Consider the following 19,551-nt stretch of genomic DNA (forward strand, 5'->3'; position numbering starts at 1 on the left):
TCTCGCCCCTTCCCTGAAACACAGTAAGTTCTTGAGACTTTTGCACCTGCTGTTCCTTCTGCCTTGAAAGCTCTTCCCTGTGGCCCCTTCACATCCCTCAGGTGACCTCAGGATATGAAGTAGTTGCCTTCTAATGCTCTCTACCCAGCATATTATGTATTTTCATTATAAGACTAAATTGCCATCTATTATTATTTTATTTATTTGCATATTTTTGTCTCTCTGTCTTCCCCCTAAAATGTAACTCATGAAGTAGAGATCGTATCTATTCATTTGCTGTATCCCCAGAACTTAACGATGTGTCCAGCATAGCCAGAACTGTTCATTAGCACTTTCTGTGAAGATGGAAATGTTCTATATTCACTTTGTCCAATATGAGAGATACTAGCCATGTGTGGTGGCTATTTGGGCACTTGAAATGAGTCTAGTATGACTAAGAAACTAAATTTTAAATTTTAAATTAATTTTAATTAATTTAAATTTAAATAGCCATATGTAGCTACTTCCTACTGCACTGAACAGTGCAGCTCTACACACTCAAATAAAAAAGCGTATTGAACAAATGAATAAATTCCTATCAAAAGCACTAAGAATGTGATTTTTAAAATTTGACATAATTGGCAAATAATATTTTCATTAACTCTAATACATATAACCATCTTGCCTGCATAAAAAAAATTCTTTTTTACTCTCCTTTTGGTAGGAACTGTCTTTTTTTTTAATGAAATTGTTTTCAAGTTTTAACCAGCGTTCTGGTAAAAATTTTTAGCTGAGAACTGAAATGGTAAAGGTAGAAACTAGGTATGTTAAATTAGCCTTCAAGGTAAAATTGAGTTATTCTTTTTATCAGAGGTTTGGGATGGAGGGACCAGAAGGAATGATCCATGATCTCTTCCTACTTTTAATGGACTCTTTTTACAGCCCTGGCAAGGCCACCTATAAACTCTGGAACTGCTGGGGATGGAGGAAACTGTATCTCCTCTTTAGCAGAAGAAATATGGTGAGCTGGAAGGGAAAGAATACAAGCAAAATCACTTGAATTATAAGTTATCTCAGAAAGTCATTTAACCTCTGAGCCTCAACCTCCTGACATAGAAATTGAGGTAATAATGCCCACCTCACATGGCTAAGTACGTCAAATGCTTGGCACGCAGAATGTGTTAGTTCTCTTCTTTCGTGGCCAAAATTTAACAAATCTATCTCCTGGGAAGGTTTTTTGGTCTCTCTAAAATACCCCCAGCCCTTGTACTTTTTGAGCACACGTCAACCTTCACTCAACTTTATCCCAACCCTGTTTTGCCTATTCCTCTGTCTTCTAAACTCTTAGATATATAATTTTATACTTTGGGGAATATTCATCATTATCTTGGTTTGTAATGGATGATTTGACATAGTGTAATCCCTTTTATCAGATGTACTGCAGTATATTCACAGCCCAAACTTCCTTTTCTTTAAAATAAAAGATAGGCTAAAAATGAGATCCAAGGATCCTTCCAGCTCTAAAATTGCTATATCCTCTGGTTATAGAGTTTCTAACAAGGAAGCATGTGGCCTAAATGTGTCACTTCATTATTAGAAATATCATAGTACTAAATTAAGCTCTGATGTCCCAAAATATCCCTGCAGTTTAATAGCAGATCACAGTTTCTTCCCTTGCTTTGTACCCTAGCTTAGCCTGTCTTCTTCTCTCTCTCTCTCTCTCTCTGTCTATCTTAGTTTGTAGTCTTCCAAAAACAGAACCTGAGACAAAAGCTTAAACACAGTAGTTTGTTTGTAAATGTGATCTCGGGGACCAGGAGTATAGGATGGAGGTGGGAACAGTGAAGGAGGGAAAGGATCAGTGAGGATGTGTTATCAAGTTGGCGACTGTTACAGATGACTGGCTCCCACAGGATTTCTGAGAAACTTTATAAATTGCAACCCACCTGGAAGAGGAAAAGAGAGCAGTTATTCATCCATTCCTCATCCCTCTTGATGGCCAACAGTGGTCCTGCAGATATCAACTTCCTCGTACTTCTGAGTTGTACGTGGCTGAGTATTAAAGTGGTTCCCAAGGTGTGGTGTCAGGACACTCTGGCATCAGAGAAGTGAGAAAGCCACAGCACAAGGCTAGTCTCTGTCAGGCTGCACCCATGCAAAAGCCGATTGACACCTGCACAGACCTGGTAACCACAGTAGTGGCATGAGCAAGATCTGGAGTGGGGTACAGGGAAATGCAGCCATTTCTTGTGCTGTTTTTTGTGCCCTTCTTCAAATTCAGTCTATCCGAGTATCCCTTTCACGCTGGTGGCCGGCCATAATCTCTGCAAAGACTTAATTCAAGAGGGTTAGTACAACAAGTTCCAGTTGCTGCTGTTCCAGCTGATCCCAAGATCATAATATTCTTCATCTCCCTCCTCCACCATCCATTTTAGACTTTTCTCATCCTTTATCAGCATCTTGCCTGATCTAGGTTGCTTGCTTGGAGGGTGACCTTGAGTATGAGAATTTCAGTACAATCCACCAATGTGAGCCTCCGGATACACTTCCATACAGACCCTCTGGCTTTCATGACATTTCTTATGCTGCTGATTAACAAACTTGAGCCTGTCATTTTCTTCATTTGCCTTTTCAAAGCCTTCAAAGCAGTCTAAACACACCAGCCAGCCCAATCCTTGTTATTACCATTGTTCCAATACTATTTAAGGAGCATGACTATCATACCACCCAATGCTCTGCCTCTGCCTACATCCCTCATCCCAATCCACCTAAGAGTCTTAGTGAGATGGTGCTGGCCATATACCACCACTCCACCTGCCTCCAACAATGGAGTCCTTATTACCTCTGAACAGAGAGTGATCTCACTCCAAAATTCCAATCCCAATTATCATAGCCTGAGTTCCCCTGAAAGCAGGATCTCAAAGTCTTACATGCAAGTAGCAGTGAAACAATGAAAGAGAGAAGACCAATACAAGGATGAATTCTCAAGGTAGCATTGCACTGGACAACCAGTGCTCATTCCTCAGGAATATTCTGAGGAGCCTCATATAGTATATCTGAGAACCAGCCACATGAGCAACAAATGGTGGGAGGATTTATCCATCAGTTTCCATCCTCATTGGTTAAGGCACACCAGGTTAGCCCCCCTGCCTTTCCAGGTTGCACATGTGTGAGTGACAAGTGAAACCCCACAGCAACCCACACGCTGGCAAACTGGTGGAAGCCTGTGCCAAACTGAATGCTACTTCAGTGACTGGAATAAAAGATGATAGGATTTGGAGTGTCTGTTATACTCCCTCTAAGTTGTCCCTTAGGTTCCATTTTGCCCAGGATTATTCCAATGTATGCCTGTTGTGCCATTGTAATGATTAATAGTGTACCCACCTTTTTGTTTTTGAGATAGAGTCCCATTCCATCACCCAGGCTGGAGTGCATGGCATGATCATGGCTCACTGCAGCCTCAACCTCCCAGGCTCAAGCGATCATCCTACTTTAACCTCCCAAGTACCTGTGCCCACAGAGGCACATCACCACATCTGGCTAATTTTTTAGTTTTTGGTAAAAATGGGGTCTCCCTACATTACCCAGGCTGGACTCAAACTCCTGGACTCAAGTGATTCATGTGACCCACCACAACCAGCTGTGCCCCTTTCACTCTCAATCGTATCCCAGTTTAGACCATAAGGATATATTCACTTAGTGCGCTCTCTCTCTCTCTCTCTCTCATACACAGACACCCATCCCTACAACTTCTACTCACCCTCCAACACACACACACACACACACACACACACACACACACACAACTTTGAGAAGCGCAAAAACAATCCCCAATAAAATCGGTTTATTATAGTTGTTTTCTTCATTGTTGTTTTTTTTATTTTCTTATTTTCTACTGCCCTCTGCAAAAATGTCTCTCAATACAATGCATTTTGTGTTCATTGAGATAAACGAAGAGTGCACCCAAAGAAATCACCTTCTACTAAATCTTTAAACAAGGAACAGGTCCTGTGCCACACATTATATTTTGATATACTTAATTTAATGAAGCACTACATTCCACAGGTACCGTCTGAACAGCAGTTCTCCTTTGGGATGGAAAAATTACAAGAAGCAATGCCAAGGACCATGAACTGTATACAGAAGCCTTGTGGATCTAGAAACCAACAGTGTATGAACATAGGACATTCTCAACTTTTAAAACATGGCCATTATAATATCATGACATTACATAAATATCACATCACCAATATTCTTTTTGGTTTTTCTTTCAGAACCAAAAAAAATGCTTGTAAACTGCAAAATTAATTTAGATCACTGTGATAAATCTGAATTAACTATTAAGTACAGTCAGCCCTTCATATTTGTGAGTTACACATCTGTGGATTCAACCAACCCTGGATGGAAAATATTCAGAAAAAAAAATCAGTACAGAGTTGTGTCTGTACTGACCATGTACAGACTTTTTTTCTTGACATTATTCACTAAACAATACAGTATAACAACTAATTACATAGCATTTACATATTAGGTATTATATGTTTAGAGAAGATGTAAAGTATACTGGAGGATGTGCATAGGTTATTTGCAAATACTACACCACTTTATGTAAGGCGCTTGAGCATCCATGAATTTTGTTATCAGAGGGGAGTTTTGGAACCAATCCCCATGGATACCTAGAGACAACTGTAATTGCAAACTACTTCAGTAAATAACAAAAGCTAACTAAAAACTTAGTTCTGAATAATTAGATTGTCTGATGCACTCTACCTATTGAAGCAGAGTGTTTACGTGGCCACAGGTAATTCATTCAGTAATTTCAGGGTATGACTCAAGATGCAGTATTCTTCTCTGTGGCTCTGCACCTTGGAGCACTTAGAAGATGCATTATCTGATGAAAAACCAGTGTTCAGTGTGGGCTGATATAATATAAATTAAATATTTTAAAACTCGAATCCAAATCATAGCTAAAAACCAATGCTATATAGTTTCTTTGACATGAAAAATCTGTCAACAAATCATTTATTACAGATCTTGTTTCAGGTGTCTCTTGTCAAAGATAACTATTTATTACAAGTGAGGTTTCTGCCATCAATAGAGTCAAGGGTAACCTGGAGTGCCTACCTCTTTGGATTTTGATACTCAATCAAGTGAGTTTATCCATATTAAGTACTGAGTACAGCATTTGGCCTACAGCAAGAGCTCAAGAAGTATTTGTGATTTTTATTGTCACTAAGTAAAAATAAATTTGCATTTCACTAAGATTTTTGAAATTCACATTTTTATTTGCATGGCTTTAAACTAGCCTATTCAATAATTCCCCCTAATTAAACTTTAAAAGATCCTGATTATTTATAACAGAAAATAATTGTGTCCCTAATTCATTTATTTGCCTTTTTTTTTTTCTGGATGCCTTTGATTGACTTCTGACCTTAAGCATGAATAGAAATGTGTCCTAAAAAGAACCGTCTTTCCAGTGAAGATTCAGTTTGCCAAATGCTTACTCCATAATTTTAATCTAATAACACTTTATGAGCAATAATTTACTTTCACATCCAAACAATATTTTTAGAATAAATTTCATCGTACCTTATAATGTGCTTTATTTAATGTCATCTCCTACTATGTGCAAGAAATTTGGGGGAGTATGGGCTAGTAGAGATGTTTACAAAGGTCTTGATTGAAAGAACCACAGGGCTTCGTTGTTTTTAAAGACACAGTTTCTCTGAAAATACATGGAGCAAAGACAATAAAACATTATTTAGTTAATATAAGTCCTAGTGAATCAGCTTGTACCCACTTTCATTTATAGATCCTTCAGAGCTGAAAGGGATGGGGAGAGGGTGGATGAAGAAGCTCTAGTGGAGAAGACACATAAGAAGCAGGAAATGACAGAGAAAAGAGAATAATGGACAGAGCAATAAACATTTGCTCATTCAGCTTCAGTCAAGTGAAATCAAATGTAGAAAATACATGTGTCCTATAATAATAAATGACACAAAAATACTAATTAGATTCAAGAGAGTTGAACTGAACGACCCTTTAATCAATTTAGGTCACACAGTAACTGTTCTTTTTCCCCGTGTGTCTCATAATGCTACATATTCTTTACTCTTACGGTTATTCAGTCTTATTATTTAATTATAAAAGCTTACAGTTTTCACTTTGGGGACAAAGGCAAAGAGATGCAAGTGTTCTCTAATCCCTCAAGGAACAAGAATGTGACATTTGCCAATGCGTGCTGTGTTTATGGAGACTTCTTTCAACTCTGTTTTCATTTTCATCATAGGAAGGCATCCTGAGGTAACTGGGCAGTTATGGACCATCAAATGTGAAATAAATGTTGTTAATGAGGAAACACAGCTTGCTCGTTCAAATACAACTCAGGATTTTCACAGGCTGTTTTCCTTTCTTCTATTCCTTTTAAAACAACCACGGTAAAATGCAGCTACAGAGAGGTAACAAAACAGTAAGTAAATCGCAATCCTGATTTTGTGTAAAAATAAATGTATTTATTACATATCATAAATGCACAGTAAAAAAAGATTAGAAAAGTACAGACCAAAATGTTACCAATGTTTATCATTGGTAACATTTTGGGTGGGACTGGAATGATAATTATTTATTCTTATGTTTTTCTGAATTTTCTCAATTCTGCATATCATTGCCCCTGAGGCCCTCCAGAATCTGGCCTTGTGTTGATATGGCAACTATGGGAAATTTGCTTTATTTTTCTTATGCTAAGGAAGGTAAGTGGCTTGATGATTGTCCATGACAACTGTCAAAAAGCCACAGAAACCGCTCAGCATCAGGACATGGAGTTGCACTGCTCGATTCTGCAGGCTGCATATCCAAGACCAGATGTTATCCTCATACAGACCAGCCTTGAGGAAGAAGTTTCTTGGATTTGTTCTCAAGAAAAACAAGATACTGAGCTTTGTTCCCATGTCAAAGAATAAGAACTCTCCTATTAGCCTTTACAAATCAAGACAGTCAAACAGATCTGAGCTAGTAACTCATATCTAGGGCTCAACAAAAGTAATCCCCTAAAGGTATTAGGAGAATTTTCCCAGATGTTTATTAAATTCAAAGTTGGTTCATTGACACCTCCTATTAAAAATAACAGAAAATGGTGAGATACAGTGGCTCATGCCTATAATTCCAACAACTCAGGAGGCTGAGGCAGGACAGCTTGAGCCCAGGAGTTTGAGGACAGCCTGGGCAACATCATGAGACTTTGTCTCTATAAAAAATAAAAATAAAAATAGCTGGGAGTGGTGGCACACACCTGTAATCCTAGCTACTCAGGAAGCTGAGGTGGAAAGATTGCTTAAGCCCAGGAGTTTGAGGCTGCAGTACGCTATGATTGCACCATTGCACTGCAGCCTAAGCCACAGAGCAAGACCCTGTCTCTAAAAAAATAAACAAAAAAAAGTCACAGAAAATGACCACGCATTTACACTTTGTAAAAAGTAATGCTGTCTATACATTTTTGTCAGGCTTGTAGGTTATATTCCTCAGGTCTGGATATGCTGAGATAATACAGGGTCAGCCTCTCCAGAAGGCAGGACACTAGACTCCATCGTATCTAAAAGCCTCAAAAGTCCCATGACCCTAGTCAGCTTTAACTATTGTCTCTTCCCTCATCTCTCCAGCTAAGCAATCTGCCAGTCCCACTGTCTACCCCTCCTGACCACCTCCAGAACCCATTCTCCCCTTCCATGTTCATTCCTGTAACCTTGGTCCAGGCCATGGTTATCTCTCACTTACATTGCTGCATCAACCTTGTTCTTCACTGGTGTCTCTGACTCCAGACTTTAACCTTCCCAAACCAGTCTTCCTATTAACTCAGGCCTGATCATGTCACTTCACAGCATATTTTTGCATGACTTCTAATTGCCTTCAAATAAAGTCCTCATTCCTTGACAGGACCTAGAGGATCCTTCACATTCAGCCCCATATTTCACATGGCATACTACCCTCAACCCCAACCCTCACTCCCCTAGAACACCTAGCACCCCAGCCAGGCTAGCTACTTGATCTCTCACTACTGAATTTTCCATGTTCTCTGACCTCTGGACATGGGGTTTCCCTGGCTAGATCATATATCCCTTTCTCCCCTTTATCTGAATAACCCCACTCCCTTCTGGCCTTAGGTTTGATGTTACCTGCTCTGGAGAAACATTCCTGATCTTCTTGACCCGGTTAGATGTTCCTTTTCTGGATCTCACAGTGTCTCTGACATGAAATTGCCCATTTTCTCTCTTCCCTACTAATCCATAAGCCCTTTCCAGTCATCGACTATGTCTTGCTACCCTGACTCTCCCAACACTTAACATACTACCTGACACATAAAAGGCATTCAATAAATCCCGATCCAGTCAGAAGCAATATCAAGTGTACTTGGCTTGCTGAAGATAGAATCTCTAGTGATCCTCACCGTCCTTAGCACAGAACCAATCAAATCTCAATCTTTGGGATTTGATTGGTTCAATCACAAAACCATTTCCTATTCTTCCTCCTTTCCTTTATCTCTTACATACATAAAGAAGGAAAGGAAAATAATTATTGAAGGTTTTATATCAAAATTTCTTTTTGGAAGACTACTTAAAATTTCCTATTTTAATCTGGTCATGAAAAAGTCTGAGCTACACAAATGCTGTGGCCATGTCATGAGACATAAAATTGGAGAAATGTTTCAAATGCTTTTGGTCCCTTCATTTCACTGCTAATTAGGAAGAGAATATTGAGATGGACATGACACTGGTTAATAAAAACCTGTTTCCTGAACTGATACCAGCTTTATTCTTTTGAGACTAGAGCAGATGATCTACTACCTTAAAGGTAATAAAATAATCCAAGTGGGTACGCACTTTGCCTGCCATTTCACTTGCACTCTGTTCTTAGACCTATAAGTTTTGAGAATAAAGATAAGAGGATTTTCCCCCCACAGATAATTCTTCTGTTTCAACTCCTCAGTTCCTCCATCCTTAAACCCACAAAAGGTTACACCTCTCAGCAACACCTGTCTTAAGAATTTATACTCTATATTACGAATTATTGATGGTTATCACTTATATTACTTCTCCTGCTCTTCTTGAGAAGAGAAAGTACAATCTTTGCTTTACTAGGTGGACTGTTTTTTACATCATTTTTTTTGTGCTTTTATACACACTAGAACATGGGAGCAAATTATTTCTTTGTGCTTTCGCTGCTACTTACCGAGGGAATTCCTTCCTTCCTATCTCCCTTCTTTCTTTCCTTCTTTCTTTCCTTCCTCCTTTTCTCTCTTTATCCTATATGCACATGATAAAAATTTGGGTTAATTAATAGAGAGTTTGATATACCTATTGCTCCAAATAGGACACTCCCAATGCATTTATATTATAGTAGCTTACAAAATAAATGCTGGAGTTTTTTCCTGCATGCAGAAATTAAGCAACAGGACTATGTTTCCAGCTACATTGACTGCCACTCTACAATTATCAGAGCAACATCTCTCTTCAGTCCATCTTCAGCTTATCAGTCTAGTAGTGCTAAATGTGCACATATGGGACTTTTATTAAATTATATTATATTTAGTAAATATAAGTAAATATAGTACATATAATATAATTAAATTATAAATATAATTTGAAAACATTATTTTGTTTTCAAATTATTTCCTATTCCTGAAGTATATATTCGGTCATTTGAAGACTGTGTAATTAAAGAAGATACCTAACTTAGCTTAAGCTCATTTAATGTAACCAAGCACCTTTTACCTCCTCATCCATCTTGGACTTGAATTCCTCCACCCCAGCAATGTTTATTCTAACTAGTATGGAATAATTTTATTTGATGGAGAAGATGGAGGCAAAATGGATTTGTGTAGCTTTTTGATCCCTTCTCCTGTTAATGATCTTCCTCATCTGTATTCTTCTCCTTGCTTTTCTCTATCCTTTTTTCAATCATTGGTCCATTCAGAACTTTGGCATCCTCCAGCGCTTCCTAATGTTTTGTGCCATTTTTATATCTACCTTGTATTATGATTTTCCTTCATCTTCTTCTATCATATTTCTTTCCTTGTAACCATACCTTCACATACCCTAAGGGGAAGAGTTTTTTTTTCAGTTGTGTTCCTGCCTCTTCAGATTCCCCTGGGGTCATAACAAAGCCTGTCTTGCCAAAATGTCACGTAGCTATAACCTTGCGCCAAATAGTGCATCTTGTTTCCAAAAGCTGTTCTTTGGCAGCTGGTAGGAACATGGGTTATGCATATCCACAGAAATCACAATGCCTGCGGAGGATTTGATTCTTCTCCCCCAAGTTGTGGCTGCGATTGGAAATAAGGTGTTTCATTCAGGCTCCTGCAGGAAGAAGACACCTGGAGGCAGACACAGATGGAACCATGAGGTATTCAGAATACTCCATGCACGCTATATAATTTTCTGATATCTATATATGTTTTGGCTCTTAAGAGCCTTTGGGGAAAAAAATCGTAAAATGAAAGACCATTTTTAATTGATTCTTCAAAAATTACTTTAAATATGTTCTAAAACTTGGCTCTAAAATTTCTTCACACAGTTTTGACCTACGTTAAGAGATACAAGTACTTTAAGAAAATGTTTCTTGAAAACTGTATTTGAGGCAGTTTATCAGCTGAAGCCAAGGCTAAGGCATTGCTAAGGGAATCTGTTACCCTGGGATACTAATTAACTCCAAATATTGCATATAAATTAAGCTAGCAGCTATTGAAAGAAACAGCTTATGGGAAAGAAAAAACTAAAGAGGTTGGAAAGAAAAGTACTGTCTTTTCTAATTAGGGAAAAAGACATCAGGGGTATGGGAGAAACCCTTTTCTCTCCATCTCAGCCCTCTATTCTTTTTCTAGTAGCTTCCATCATTTTCTCCCTCCTTTTGTTTTCCTTTCCCCTTTCTCCATGGCAGGTGTGATTTATTGGATAGCATGACCAGGGAAAGCATCTCTTCCCACAGAGGACTGCTGTCCTTGTCTCTTTTGTGTGTGTATGTGTGTGTGTGTGTGTGTAAGAATATTTAATGTGAGATCTACTCTCTTAAATTTTTAACTGTACAGTACAACATTGTTAATTATAGGTACTTAGGTTATACAGCAGAGCTCTAGAACTTATTTATCTTATGTAACTGAAATGTAATTAATCAACATCTCCCCACCTTTAACTTTGCCCAGCTCCTGGCAATCACCATTTTGCCTCCACCCCTATGAGTGTGACTAGTTTGGATACCTCATGTAAGTGCAATCATGCAGCATTTGTCCTTTTGTCACTGGTTTATTTCACTTAGCATAATGTTCTCCATGTGCGTCCATACTGTCACAATGACAGGATTTCCTTATTTCCTGCAGCTGAATAATATTCCACTGTATGTATATGCCACATTTTCCTTCTCCATTCATCTATTGATAGATATTTAGGTGTCTCCATATCTTGGCTAGTGCCAATAATACTGCAATGAACACAGGAGTACAGATATTTTTGAGATCCTGATTTCTATTCTTTTGGATATATGCCCAGAAGTCGGATAGTTGGATTATATGAGTTTTATTTTAAATTTTTCAGGAATCATACTGTTTGCCATAGTGGCTATCCATTTTACATTCCCACCAACAGTATACAAGGGTCTAATGTCTCCACATCCTCAGAAACAATTGTTATATTTTATTTTATTGGATAATAGCCATCCCGGTAGGTGTGAGGTAGTATCGCATTGTGATTTTAAGTGACCTTGTCTCTATAATAAGGAAGGGGCTCTCTAAACAGATCCCTCCTAGCTGTGTTCTCAAGCTTGCTGGGGCACGAGTACCCCAAGCTCCTTCCCTGGAGACTCTAACTCACCAGGTCTGGGGCAAGGCCTTGAAATCTGTATGTTTCACAAGTGTCCCAGGCGATTCTTATGAGTCTGCAAGTTTTGAAAACACTGCCTCTCCCTCCGAGAATAAGACCTAGTCCCTGCCCCTGCAGTGGGATGCAGCAGTTCTGGCTGGGTAAACTGAATCCAGTTGGGACGGTGTTCACAGAGGAAGCTGCAGGAATCAGCCCTCCTTTCCAGACAGCTTTGTTTCACTGTTAAATGTTTTAAGCCTAGTTGTTAGAATAAAAAGTTTACTTTTTATTTTAATGTGCAAATATAAGCATACTTATCACTTATTTTGGGTAAACTCACAAGTGCCTGATTTACTACTTTTCATATGGACTGCCATATAACCAGTGGCCAGCACTTCCATCTGGTAGCTGCACCTCTAATCCCAGGTTTTGTTTAAAATATGACAACCTTTTCTGATCCCCTTAATAATCCAAGCCAACCACTGAAAATCATTATTCCACAGCCACCAGCAGCAAGGAAAATGACCACAATAAACATGTCATTTGCACCATTCACTGACCTTGCACTCAATCCAGATGTTTAAATGGGTTTGTACAGAAATGCACTCTTATCTAAGTAGGTTCTTTTCCTTTAAGAAATCATGTGTCCCAAAAAGGACTAGAGAGACATTGTGTTAAGCCAAAATTCACATACATGCCATCCTTACAGATGTCTGAGAAACGAAAATATGTGTCTGTTATTTGGGAATGTATTATACTACAGTTTGAAGATTGAACCTATTAGCCATGGTTCAGCTAAGACTATAGATAGAGTAGTCCAAGGCAATAATGACGTTAGTATCACTCATGTGCTACTCAGTTAAGTGGCCTATTGTATATTCTCGACAAACTATTTGTCGAGAATACAAAGACAGTAATGCCACACCATGCTCACTTACTCCAAACCTTAGAAACACTTATAGCAAAGGGCTGCTCTTGGAAAAGGAAATCATCCCTTATGCAAGATCAGGATGTCTCTACTCGTGAAATTACAAATCACTTCTGAGCATCGTGGTCCTGAATTCTATTTTTAAAATCTGACTTTGAGCTAATTTGCTAAGTGCTAACTTCTATTTGACTGTACAGAGCTTTTCACTTCTCTTGATCAATTTCACACATTTGCTAACATCTCTTGGCAAAAAGAGTTAAAATTATTTGATGCAAACATTCTTGCGAGCTGGCCATTATTCAAAAATGGATTCTAGGAAGGATTCTCTATTAGTTTCATAGGGGTGATACTTAAATTTCTGACTGTAAAGGAAATAACTGAGACGGGGAAGGAAAGAACTTGTGTGAGTAAGAGAGAAATTAGAAAGGCGTCACCCATTTAACAAAGATAGAAACTCACATCAAACGTTCCTTGACCAAGCAGCTATTTCCTTAGAAACTTTGTTTTAAAGAAGGACTCTGAAATGTCACTGCTTCCTCCAAAGTCTATGGAAAGCGTGCTGAACTTAAGGATGCATGGCTCTGGGTCCAAGTGGGTTCTCATGCTGATTCTCTCTGGGTACAACTTTGGAAAATCATTTCACTTCCCTGCTTCAGTTCCATCTTCAGTCAAATGGGAGAACAGAAACCCATGTCCTACCTCACTTAGTAGCTATGAGGAATAACTGTGCAACTTTTCTTGAACATAGTAGACAAGCTCTAATAAATACCAACGAGTTCTCCACAGTGACAGCACTATTAATAAACAACCTTTATTCTTCCATGGCAATGAGCCAAGTCTTTACCCCAAAACTCAACTAACTACAAGTCCTCAATTCCCAGATTTAAATAGCGCATTGGAATATCCTATTTTATATAGGTCAGGGAATTACATTCAAGGAAAGGAGAAATGATCAAACATAGTCCAACATCCTTACAGCAGGGTGCCCTGAGAGAGGCTGGTTTCCCATGAGCTCTGTTGTGCACCAGGACTCTGGCCACTGGGCAGACAAACAATAGAATGTCTGTTTTTCTAATAAAGCCAAATAAGGACCAATGGTAGCCCACTTTTTCCATGGTGAAGACCACAGATGTGGAAATACAACACTCTGAATTAGTCACAGTAGTAGCCACATAAGCATAGAACCAAATGGCAGACAGAAATGCTCTGAGAGCTTACCTACCCTCATCTCATCCTTGACTTCTTCTTCCTTTCTTCTTGGCAAAGTCAAATAGTACACAAAAAGAATATCTCTTAATCATAAACATGTATGACTCTGTTGAACTCAATCACACTATTTAAGACAGCAAGCATACATTAAGACTAAGAGTCAATTTAATGTATTATTTCTGGTGCATTTTTTTCCTCACCAAGAATAAGAATAAAACAGAAGGTGAGAAAAAATAAAACTAGGAGTCTGAAGTACATAATGCAAAATACATACAAATCTACATAAAATCCTAATATGCTGAGAGATCTTCTTAATGAAAACTATTTCATTCTGAGTTGCTGCTAGTTTGATGCGAATGCAGTATGTACCATGGCCCACAAACCTATGGTTTCAAGTAGGTAGAGTATAATCATGAGCAGGTATTCTTTGTTAAGATTTATGTCTCAAAGTCAAGCATGCCTTGGTGGTAACCAATCATTATTCTCAATGCAGGTAACTTAAACCCAAAAAAAAGACACTATGGAAAAATACAAAATATTTACTCTGCCTAATGTAGCAACTCCTACTAAAAAACATATATGCTGCATATTTATGAGTTGTAGCCCACGGTTGTGGAAATTCGCTACAGAATAAAACCAAATACTGCATGATACGTTTAGTATACAACATGCCGTATCTGCTCAGTACAAGAAAAATCTACTACCCAGCACCCAGCAGACACTAGGACTAATGGCCTGATAGCAGCAGTGTGGCAGGTTGTTCTTTCCTTTCTGCTCCAAAATAAAAATTAGAATAGTAGCATCGTTGAATATCCCAATTAACCCAGTCCAATTCAAAATTCATCTTCAGAGCTGTCAGCTAAGAGCATTACTCGATCTTGCATGCTGTTGAATTCTCTCTGCTAGAGAAAGAAAACAGAAAAGCATTAAACCTTTTCTGCTGCAGAGCAAAGCTGAGAAACAGGCCCACTTTAAAAGACAAGCTAACAAACAAAGCCAAGTCAGGAGCTACAGCAGCTAATCCAGACCACCGGGCACATCAATACGGTTCAAGCATCATTAAACCCCATGTGCTTTATTAAGTAAATTAGATAAGCAAAGAATGTTCTGAAACTGATTAGGTTTTGCTACTGTTGGTTCCATACCTTTCTTTTATGCCTTTTGAAGCCATTTCTCCTTCGGCGATTCATAACTTTAATGCTGTAGAGGGCTCCCAAGATGAACAAGGCTCCAGCTATCCCAACCCCTACAGGCACCAGCATCCCAGACATGTAACCAGCCTGCATAGAAAAGGAAACACACATTGGGATGCTAAACAGAACACTGCCCTGGGTTTCTCGTTTCTGCTGGATGGCAGCAGGTTTTCAAGACACGTTGAATTCGTCTGTCTGCTTTGTTGTAAAATAAAACCAAACCTAAAATACAGTAATTTTTTAGGGAGAAGACAACAGAGAGAGAGGGAGGCCTATTTTGGGGATATTTCAAATACATAGAAGTATTGAAATAAATCAGCTAGACCTAGTGGCACCTCCAGCCACTAGCTTATGCACATTAGTCAACATCAGGTTCTGATGACAGAAATATAATTTGTATTAAAGATGGACGAAGTAAGCATCTGAGAATGCCAGGACTATTAAAATGCTATAAATTGGAAATATCAGCCAGGGTCAAGCTTGAAGGAGGTTAAAGTCTCCTCTGGAATACTATGTTTGTTGGGGGGGGAAAGGAGGGCCTTGACAGTGGTGGTCCTCTCTTCTCCTTCTTTCTGTCTGTCTTAGCTGCATTACAGTAAGAAAAGAAAGACAAAAATGCTTGTGAGTAAAAGGTGAGGGCTTCTAAAAACAACAAGGAAGAAAAGGGCCTGCAAAGGTAAGAGGGGGAATGTTAAATATTGGAGTAAAGGTAGAAAAGACAAGGAGAGAGTGTGCACATAAAATGGATGGAGTGATTTCTATGAATGAATCACCTTCCCAGTAGACCAGACAAAGTTGGAGGTTGGGATGCAATTCCGAATGTCCCAGCCCCAAAGAAAGGAAGTGGCAGAGAAGGATGCAAAGATCACTGCCAACAACATACCTCCAAAAGATCCTGGAAGTGTCAAATTCACCTATGTCTCCAGTGTCTCCAAGGTGTCACATGGATACTTTGGTCCTCAGAGAGCAGGATGATCTCTACATATCCCTGGACTTGAGTAAGTAGCTCAGGACCTACCTAAGCTCAAGGCAAGACCGTTGTACTCAGAGTGATCCCTACACCTTGGTCAATAAGACTCCTATGGGCTAGCAGGGTATGTACTAATCTATAGACCTTTCATGGGGGAACACAGATATTGGTTTGCCTCCCAAGAAGCCCCTCCTAGAAGCCTACCCATACAAAATGCATAAATTAAAAATTTTTCTAAGTCTATTCATTTATATGACTATTTATTAAATTTCTAATACAGCACAAACTATTTTTAGTATTTTTCAAAAGAGCCAAAAACAGAGCAGGACAGATGATAAAAGTTTTCCTGAAAGCGCTGAAGTATGCAGGCTATGATGTTTTCCCAACATTTCTATCAGGACATCTGTTAAGAAATATTAAGTTTATCCTGCCCCTGTGCACCCTTGTGGAGAGTACATTCTAGTTTGTAATCAGAGGTAAGCGGATAACAGCTGCCTACTTGGTATATTTTTGAGTTATGAGAAAATACAGAACACCTGTTTGTTAATAATAAGCACCTGTTCAGAGAGAATAAATACATGGATCAGAATCTGCTTGGGGCCTTCAGCCTGAAAAGCTGTCAGCCCCTGAGGCTCTCAGCTTGGTAGGTTGCTGGACCCCCTGATAGACCCACTTTGCTGTTCTATCTGGATGTCTGCCTCTCATTTCCTTCAGTGCCGCCTGGGTGGGGTCTCCAGGCCACGCTGGCTCTCAGTAGGCATCCAAGGAATCCCTCAGACCTTATGAAACAGCAGCACCTTCCTCTTGTGCTCACCTTCCTCGCCAGCTCCCTCACTGGTTCTGCCTCCCAGAGTCTTAACTTCGGGCAAAATATGGAAATTTTTCCATTAATTTGAGAACAATAGCACTTTTCCTCAGCATACTAAGTATTTTTCCCCAAGAAACAAAGCCCAGTCATTTTTCAATAAATTAATATGCTTTGTAGAAGCCCAAACTTTTTCCAAAGTTGTTCTAAATCTACTTAAGGCTTATAAAAACGCTGTAATTTTCCATGTGGGAAAATATTGAACAACAGCAAAGTGTTGGTACTCACACAAGAACTGTGAATTTTTTTAAATTACCGTTCCCAGAGTGCAGAAACATACATGTTGAAATATGATGAAGTTTAAGCCTAGATGATTAGGCTTTTCAAGTGCAGTAACATTTGAACTTTTGGAAAGTCAACTCGATCAGCCTCTGCGCGGGTCTCCTCATACTCTGTAACTTAATTCCACACCAACATCGGTATTCTCAAATATGTCACAATTTCCACATTTTTTATTGACACACTTAAGCCTTTTATTTCTGAAGCATTATATTTTCAAATTTACATATATATTTGTAAATTGACATATAAAACTATGCATACTCATCATGTACAACATGATGATTTAAAGTATACTTTCATGGTGGAATGGTTAAATTTAGCTAGAGCTTTATGTAGATTTCACCAAAATTCCGTTACATCTCTCTCTTTTTTGTCTCCTCTATCTTTTTTTATCTTTTTTGTGGCATCTGCCTTGCTTTGAAATTACAAGTAAATTACAAGATGGGAGCAAAGCAACCTACCATCTTAAGATATAATTTAACTATTCTTTCAAAACTGACTAAGGAAAAATAAACTCTTCTTTTAGAATTGCTCATGACTTGGTTTCCTCAGCAATGAAAATAAATAAGACAACCTGCACATACTTTTAAGTTATAAATTCTGCCTAGTACTTTTTCTCTGTTGCAAATTATTGCATGTACACATGCCCCAAGACGTGACACCCTGAGAAAGACACAATTGCACCAATGTATTATTCCAACTAGGAATGCATAACCTGAATCTAATCATAAGAAAACATCCCACAAACTTAAAATATATTCTATTTTTTAAAAAGACTATATTCTGTAAAAATGTTAATGTCAATGGCCAGGCGTGGTGGCTCACACCTGTAATCCCAGCATTTTGGGAGGCCAAGGCGGGCGGATCATGAAGTCAGGAGATCAAGACCATCCTGGCCAACATGGTGAAACCAGGTCTCTACTAAAAATACAAAAATTAGCTGGGCGTGGTGGTGTACGCCTATGGTCCCAGCTATTCAGGAGGCTGAGGCAGGAGAATTGCTTGAACCTGAGAGGCGGAGGTTGCGGTGAGCCGAGATCGCACCATTGCACTCCAGCCTGGGCAACAAGAGCAAAACTGTGTTCCAAAAAAAAAATGTTAATGAGATAAAAGATGGCTATAAAAATGTTCCAGATTAAAGGAAATTAGAGAAACATGACAATTAAATGTGTTACATAATCCTAGAGTGGATTCTGTAAGAGAGGAGAAAAAATACTCTTATAAAGGATACTTTCGGTTTGTTGGAAAAAAACCTGAAATATGAATGACAGATGCCATAAAAGTATTATATCGATATTAAATATACTCAAGCTAATAACTGCATGAAGATCTGCTTAAAATATATTCCCACTCTTAGGAAATATACACTGAAGTATATAAGGGTAAACAGGCCACAATACATGCAACTTATCCTCAAATAGTTCAGGAAAAAAAGAGGACAATGTGACAGCAAATGATAAAGCACATGGAGTAAAAACATGAACAACAGATGAATCCAGGTAAAGGTGTAGGAATGTTCTTTAGACCATTGTTACTCTTGTATCTCGTCTATAGATTTTAAATTATTTCCAAATAAAGTTTTAAATTTTAAAGTAAATTATAAGTCAAAATATTGCTATATATACTTATTTTTGTTTGTTTGGCTTTGGAGTCTGTTTGTTTGAAGTCAATGAGAAAGATAGCCTTCCTTCTTAGGATAAGGTATTTGTTCAGAACATCTGTCATCAAGAAAGTCATAAGAAAACCACTGTACTGCCTAAAGTCTGCAGAATTGAGACAGCATCCTTATGATTTCTGTGCAATGTTTGTTCTCAAACTCCAGCATGCATCAGGATCACCTGTAAGACGTGCTACAGTGCAGATTGTTGGGCCCCCTTCCCAGAGTTCCTGGGTGGTAGGTCTATGGTGGAGTCTGAGAATTTGCACATTCAACAAGTTCCAGGTGATGCTGATGCTGCTGGTCCATACTCTACATTGATAATTGCTGCTATGAAGTGTAGTCTGGGCCATTCATTTTCTAGATAGTTTCCTAAAGCTAGAAGAAATAGATTGGTTTTATGGATATAACAACAGGCCTGGTCTTTATTACACAATTAAAATTGTTATGCATCTTCAGTTTTGAGAAGCAATTTAGATATTGAAAAGATATATTAATGGGTAGTCAAGTTAGAACTTCCCTAACAACTATCACCACCTTGGACACTTAACCAAGAAGATAGTGATGGAATTAATATAGGAACTATCCTTCAATATCCATTCTTTTCTTCTTCTACAGCAAAAGA

At 38.5% G+C, this 19,551-nt stretch overlaps 1 protein-coding gene across 2 annotated transcripts in view; it reads right to left on the bottom strand.

Annotated features, from left to right (window-relative positions):
- Positions 1-3,999: 3,999 nt before the first annotated feature.
- Positions 4,000-19,551, bottom strand: part of ARMH4 (armadillo like helical domain containing 4) — a 149,533-nt gene continuing 133,981 nt past the window's right edge. The window contains exons 7-9 of one of the 2 annotated variants that reach the window (XR_010338600.1): positions 15,105-15,239; positions 13,973-14,861; positions 4,000-10,345 (exon numbers count right to left, since the gene is read on the bottom strand). Coding sequence is in view for 1 of the 2 variants with exons in the window: in XM_021670876.2 (XP_021526551.2) it covers positions 14,793-14,861; positions 15,105-15,239 (204 nt within the window). In the remaining variant the exon portion in view is untranslated. Of the gene's footprint in view, positions 10,346-11,524; positions 14,862-15,104; positions 15,240-19,551 lie in introns of those variants that run through there. The other variant, XM_021670876.2, reaches the window with a different exon arrangement.

This window comes from Aotus nancymaae, unplaced genomic scaffold (genome assembly GCF_030222135.1).
Source record: "Aotus nancymaae isolate 86718 unplaced genomic scaffold, 86718_ANA_hifiasm-v0.15.2.pri h1tg000062l, whole genome shotgun sequence".
Lineage (NCBI taxonomy): Eukaryota > Metazoa > Chordata > Mammalia > Primates > Aotidae > Aotus > Aotus nancymaae.